Raw genomic sequence first — 7134 nt, forward strand, 5'->3', positions numbered from 1 at the left:
AGCTGGAGGGAAGGTTTAATAGCCACTGGACAACACAGGAAAAGGTTTGGGGGAGATTGCTCAGGAAATGGAGCATGACTTTGGAGCTTCGTGAGGGTGTGTGTGTGTGTGTGCCACCCACGTTCGTCTTGTGTTCATAACATCTCCTTCGGACCAGGTAGATATACGGCACATAAGTCCCCTTCCCCCATTCTCAGAGGGCCCTGTTCCTTACCTTCCACTCAATCAGCAAGAATTCATATCTAATTCAAAGAACAGGATATCAGTTTCATCATTAGTGCTGAAGCACATGCTCTCCTCCAAGAATCCAACTTAATGATCTTCTGGTTTTGCTCCTTATAATCTAATGCCTCTAAAGCCGTCTTCCACTCGACCAGCTAACTTCAATCACAGAGCTGCCCTCAGGATTTTCACAGAATCGTCTTCATCCCAACTCTCGTCTTGCATAACCAAACTTTTTCTAGACTTTCTCATGCTACACATTACAATATCTTTTAAAGGAATGTTCCAGGCTTGATACAAGCTAAGCTCAATCGACAGCACTTGTGGCATTATGTTGATTAACACAAAAATCGATTTGAAAAGAATCACTTACAATGAAAGTGAAGAGGGCAAATCTTAAACTTTAAAATACTCACTGCTTTACTAAAAAAGCCATACAATATAAAAAATAACATTTTGATATGATTTTAGTGTAAAAAAAGAAAGCGTACTAACTTTTTCCAGTATAAAGATATATTCAATTTTACTTGCCATGACAACGAAACAGTTAAAACCATAACCATTATAAAACAAAAGGTAATTTAACAGCATGACAGCTTTAATAAATAGAACAATAAATGAGTTTTCTAAAATTTAAAACCTTCCCAATATTTGCTTGAAAATCAAAAAAAAACTTGAAGTGCATCACTGTAACCTAGACTTTTTTTTTTCTAAATAAAATGAGGAACAAGTTTAAATGCTTTTTCGATGTAATCAACATTATGTCACATCTGCTGTTGACTCAGTTGAAACCTGGAATATTCCTTTAATGTTCGACTTGCTATCAACTTTCATCAAGACACATACACTTACCATGCTTCAACATGCTAAAAACATTCTGCAACATGCACAAACCTTCACCAACATCCACAATACATTCGGGCTGACTTTCTGTTTGCATTGATTTAATATTGTTAGTCAAAGTTTGATTAATTTGATGTATTTATGTATTTATTTATTTTGCTGTTCTGGTGTTTGGGCACAGCTCAAGGACATTAAATCCATGCGAACCATAATAAGAATCAACAAATGATCTTTCTCAGACAGAACAACAGCAAAACCAAAGTTGTGAACCTATCATAACCCATAGCCACTCAGGTTGTGCCTTCTACAGGCCCAGTGGCTGCTATTGGCCAAACAAATTCATGATGTCATAATCAATGAGGAGATCACTTCCCTTTCGTAGGACAAACAGGCACCTTTTAGAAGATGGTTGACCAATGTTTTACTCAAACACACACATTGCAAACAACTTGCATAATGTGGTGTGTGTAGACTGATAAGATGCCTTTAGAATTACAAAGAGATCCTGGATGTCACAGCACTTCCTCTTGGCTATGTGTCAGTTATGAAACCTGGAGAGGGTAATCAGTCAACATTTCCAGGCAGATTAAAATGCCCAGATTTGACCAAACTGTTAAAATTATGAACTGTGGTGTGCAAGCCAATGCATTTACACGTGTGCCCAGACAGCCACACACACATAAATGAATAATGGAAGCAGATGTTCATTTCACATCATTCTGTCTCTTTCACACTCTAATACTCACGTCTAAATGCACACAAACACTGCGTCATTGATCGGCTCGCCGCAATTTAAATTTGCATATTAAAATCTCTCATCTGAACTGCTTGAACAAGCAGAACGTCCCCTGGAAAAGGAATAAATAATTCAAGCAATCATTGCTGGACTCCATGTAATCTCCATCAAAGAACTATCAAACAATTGCCCCATATCTCCACTCGTTTTCCAGTGATATGGGTGCCGCTTCGAGCCCACTGGCTATTAAACATTAATATCGTCGTCCCAAGAGAATTTAGTTCTTTTTTTTTTTCTTACAGCCTGCAGGTGTAGCCACAATTAAACCAAAAACAGATGTGTTTGGGTTGTGAAGAATATCAGACAGTGGAAGTGGAACTACAAAGTTATGTTTAATTAAAAATCACAAATTCTGCACAACACCATTGGACTCCCCTGGCAGCAGCCCAGCAGAAATCAATCTACACCTGCTGAACAATAGACCTGGATCCTTCTTGAATGGTCCAATAAAAACTAATTTTACTGCACTCCTTCCAATAGTTCTGACTCGCACAGAGCAGCCATTGGCAAACTGATGGCAGGGAAAAAATGAACCAGTGAGGGTCTCATCTGCTGAAATCATTATGATGATATTGGATAATAACCTCTCTCTCTCTCGCTCTCATTCCTACACCAAAAGTCTTCATTCAAACAAAAGAAACCATAGGGAAAGAAAAGTCAATTGAATTCTTCAGTTAGGATGGATATTGTTTGCATTTTTTTGTCTCACATCCTGAGAGAACTTAAGTAGGGCAATGAGGGGGCAAAGAAACATGTTTTTGCAGAGGATTAAGGGATCATATGGGGGGTCAGGTGCCATGTCGGGTCACTGGAAATATATAGTAGCTGGTTCGTTGGTCGAGCGGCAAGGATTCTCCGCTCAATGCAGTGAGCCAGGGACTGCTGTCTGATCTCGCCCCATTAAAAACCCACAGATGGCAGCCACTTACACAGCTCTTCCTGTCCCCATTGCATGAAGGAAAATGGAGTTCTCAGTGTCAGTGTAGTCCCTCACCCTCCCTTTGTGCGCCCCCTGTGCTATGAAGCATCAGCTCTAGGGGCTTCTTTCCTGCTGTTCTTGTGAGAAGGGGAGTCTGAAGTCTTCACAGTTTTGCGTGGAGGGCTCTGCTCCGCTACAAGCTCATGCAGTGAAGGTTCCTTGTACATGGCCACTGTGGGAACAAGAAGAACAAAGACAGATATGATTTAAAACAACAACAGAGAAACTAAAATTGGTGCAATGTAAATCTTAAAGAATCTGCCATTGAAGACCCATGTCGGTTGACCACTAATATGAACAACGGGAAGGGTCAATAGTTGGTACAATCTAGATATTATCTGGTTTAAAACTAGTTGAAGCTGGATGTTAGCTGGTCTGTGCAAGCTAGTTATTGACTTGTTTATAGCTGATGCACGCTAGTTGTTAGCTGATCTAAGATGGTCATTAGCTGGTCCAAGCTGGTTATTATCTGGTTAAAGCTATTTGAAGCTATATATTAGCTGATCTATGCTAGAGCAAACTAGTTATTTGCTAGTAATTTAATTAAATTAATTTAAATTAAGCTAGTGGGTGTTCTAGGCTAGTGCTGTCTGGTTATTATTTGGTCAAAGTTAGTGCAAGCAGGTCAATAGCTGGTCCAAGCTGGTGAAATTTGATAATTTGCTGGTCCAAGCATGTTATTAACTGCTATAAACTGGTTATTGGTTGGTTTAAACTGGTGCAAAAGGGTTAGCTGATCTAAGATGGTCATTAGCTAGCACAAGATGGTATATGTGGTCGAAGCTGGTATTTATCTGGTATGAGTTAGTGTGAGCTGGTTATTATCTGGTCAAATATACTACAAGCTGGTTACTAGCTGGTTTATGCTAATGTAAAATGGTTATGATCTGGTCTAAACTAGCTGGTTATTGGCTGGTCATTGGCTGGTCATTATAGCCTGATTGTTATTATAAACCATACTGACAACATTAGCTGGTTTGTTGCTGGTCCAAACTGGTCTGTTAGCTTATCACCTGCATGGACCAGCTATTGACAAGCTTAAACCTAGAAACTAAAACATTATATTATATCTTCCATCTGGGAATTTTCCATGTGAGTCTTTGCTAATCTGTATCTGCATCTGAATATGTCTGAAGTTTAAAATCAGATCTGACCTTCGATAACTTTAGGTAGGAAGTGTGCGGCCCCTTTGGTCTTCTTCACGCGGTTGCCCTTCATCACTTGGCCATCTCGATTGATGCCGATGTACCACGAGCGTCCTGACTGGCTTTGGCGGTACAGCATGGAGGAGTACGTCACGTAGTAGTTCTCAAACACACTCTCTTTGAATTTGCACTCTGGGTTGAAATTCTCCTGCCAAATAATGAAAAAGACAAATATGCTAATAAGCACAGACATCTGAAATGCATGCGCATAGATGTATGTGAATGCGAAAGATGACAAAGTTAGCATTTTGCGCACAGACATGTAAATAAATAAATGTCGTACTTTTGTACAATGATTAGTTAGATTAGATTAGTCTGCATCTGTTGAGAGTAAGAAGAAATCCCATCATGATGTTTCTTTGAAAGCAATGTTTTATGAAGAGCAGGAGGTAGATTATTCTACTCATAAACTGCATTCATTTGCATGACTAATGAAACTTAATGCTGTCCCTAAAGATACTCTGAGAGCTCCACTCAACATACATACCGGCATGCAAATGTAAATGTACACACTTGAAAGCATTACCCACAAATCTATAGATACTCAAAATGTCGCGGCATGAGATGACGAAAAACACATTCCGCTTTCAACCTAAACCTTTTATTTAGGTCATTCTGAACAAACCTGCCCGTTCCCATTCATTTCCCTTTCGCTTAAAGCCATTCCCACCAATCCAAGCCACTGTAGCTGGGTGACTGTAACCAGGAGCAACATGTATACATCTTTCTTAGTCTGCGTCAGGGTCTCCGTCCTGTCAGAGAGCAGACCAAATCAGCAGGATTGATTTACTGAGGGTAGCCAAGCAGAAACGGCTGACTGAAGTGTTTCTGCAAACCACTGGAGATTTGGATTGACTGATGAAAGGAGAAACGTAGAAGATGCTGGGGGCTGGAAGGGGACGAAAGGGTTTACAGGAGTTTTTCTTGCCCAATATTAACCAGCTCAGCTTGAGTGAAAACCAGCGAATACAAAAATTTCTGCCTGTCTGCTTTTAGTCTATGCAACGTTCAGGTTTTTTTCTTAAATTTGTCTTCATCAGCTCTCTCATTTTTATTTTCTTTCACTCATTTTATGCCACCCTCCCTTCCACTTGGCCTATGCATCAAACTAAGCAGCTTTTGCCTCGCGTATTTGATATCCTCAAAATCTCACAGACAAAGGAGATCAATAGATGATCAGCCTCATGGAATGCTAATAACAATCTAATCGCATGAATCGAGTTAGCATGGCCACTGTGAAGGACAACGTCACCTCCAATCTCACATTTTCAAGTTCATTCCTCCTATATATGACCCCAAAGTTGACCTTTCAAACCATACGTCACATAATAGCTTGTGGAGGATACCATCTTTTTAATAAATACACATTTTGAACACAACTGTGAAAAAGGGTTCGCTGAGTGTATAAATATAAATGTTTGTAGAGCAGATGCAATCGTTTTTTTTTTTTTTTACTAACTTGAAATGTGTCTCCTCATTCACTTCATGCTTCAGTGGGGATCTGCAGGTAACAGGAAGCGCTCACTGCAAGTGTGCTTACTAGCACACCACACTTACTAGCAAACATGCAGACTCAACCAAACATACTGTATATCCACACACTCAGCAGCCACCACAGGATCTGAGCTATGACGTCCCCATCCAAGATGTTCTGCAAGCTTCTTCTTACAGCCGTTGGTTCAGAGAGCATGAAATTGACAGACGGAGGTTGTGGGATCTGACTGCTGTGCTGGTTCTGTCTCTCGTCAAAGTGGAGTTAATGGCCTTGTTACTGCCACATGGCAAATGCAAAAACACTTCACGTGGGGGCACTTTACAATGCCTGCTACTAAAAGCAGTCTGCAATGTTCCACAAGGCTTGTCGCCCATCACAAAAACTTCAACAGATGAGGCATTTAAAAGTCACGTTAAACTGCCAACGACAACAAAAGCATCAGATACAACACTTTTTAGACTCTCTTAAATGTTTGTAAGAGAGCAAAACAAGATCTTGTTATAGAGGCTTCAGTCTTGCAGCACAGCAGTTTTTAAATTTTCTTGAAATTTTGAGACCACCGTGATCTCTATGTCCATCACATTCTCAGCAGGACGTTCTGGAAATGTAACACGATGCTGAAGACACCGTTGAATAACTGATACCATTTATGCTATTTCAAAGACACATATATTCTTCAGAGAAACTGTATTAGTCCCAAATCCATGACTACAACGATAGGCGTTATACCGAGACAGGATGTAGACTGAGAAATATGCCCTTCATCTCAAGATCATGGGAAACACACAAAGCAAGCTTCTCTGCCACAAAGGAACACTGGGATACCAAAGTTACGAATCAAGCTATAAGTGACAAGTGGCATCCTTTCTGGGAGTGAAGAAGGCCTTTTTAAAAAATAAAATGAATGAGCACCCAGCAGCTAAGGAATTAACCCACAAGTGATAATCTTCACAAATGAACACAGCTTTTGATAATTTTGTAGGTTAAATACATTCACCAGAAGTAATAGGCTATAAACAAACTACTACACCATGATTTTAACATCACCATCACTAAACGTCTGACAACTCTTTTTTTCTGAGTTTGTATAGTTGATTACAAACACAGTGAGGCTGTGAAAGCATACTAGTGAGTAGATGAGTTTTCCTGTTAGACAGGATGATGTTTAATGTCACCAACAAGCTCTGTAGTCCCATATAGTAATCTTTTTTAAGTAATAGCTTTAAAGAAAATATATATATAATATTGTAGAATAACACATGAAAATATCTTGAGCTTGTGTTAATGGGACCAGATGTGCTAAAATACTTTTTTTTCCATATTTTGCCTTACAAAAATGCATTCTTGCAACCTTCTCTAGAGAAAGATGGTTTAGTAACAGTATCCACCAGTAGTGGCTAACTGGTCCATGCTAACCAGGTTAAACCCTCACTCTTTGCTTTCTACAGCAGATCTGATGCTCTCTGACTGAAAGTGGCCCCAATAGTGCCATAATCTGTCTGTATATGTCATTTGTGGCCCATGATCATATACAGTCTTGTTCAAAATAATAGCAGTACAATGTGACTAACCAGAATAATCAAGGTTTTTCGTA

The 7134-nt window shown here is 39.6% G+C and overlaps 1 protein-coding gene across 1 annotated transcript; it reads right to left on the minus strand.

Moving 5' to 3' along the window:
• Nucleotides 1-2500: 2500 nt before the first annotated feature.
• LOC113071812 (fibroblast growth factor 14-like) lies at nt 2501-4760 on the minus strand. Its single transcript, XM_026245125.1, has 3 exons — nt 4671-4760; nt 3995-4193; nt 2501-3012 (listed from the first exon to the last, which is right to left on the minus strand). The coding sequence occupies exons 1-3, from the start codon at nt 4758-4760 to the stop codon at nt 2879-2881; spliced, it is 423 nt and encodes a 140-aa protein (XP_026100910.1). The 3' UTR covers nt 2501-2878.
• Nucleotides 4761-7134: the final 2374 nt, after the last annotated feature.

This window comes from Carassius auratus, unplaced genomic scaffold (genome assembly GCF_003368295.1).
Source record: "Carassius auratus strain Wakin unplaced genomic scaffold, ASM336829v1 scaf_tig00008181, whole genome shotgun sequence".
NCBI classification, from domain to species: Eukaryota; Metazoa; Chordata; class Actinopteri; order Cypriniformes; family Cyprinidae; genus Carassius; species Carassius auratus.

What these genes read in the sequence shown, in the direction of transcription:
- LOC113071812 (XM_026245125.1), bottom strand. Translation starts at nt 4,760, where the DNA reads ATGTTGCTCCTGGTTACAGTCACCCAGCTACAGTGGCTTGGATTGGTG. An exon ending in AAATGAATGGGAACGGGCAG is followed by an intron (nt 4,194 to 4,670) that starts GTTTGTTCAGAA and finishes ATTATTTGGCAG; the next exon opens with GAGAATTTCAACCCAGAGTG. An exon ending in CCTACCTAAAGTTATCGAAG is followed by an intron (nt 3,013 to 3,994) that starts GTCAGATCTGAT and finishes TTGTTCCCACAG; the next exon opens with TGGCCATGTACAAGGAACCT.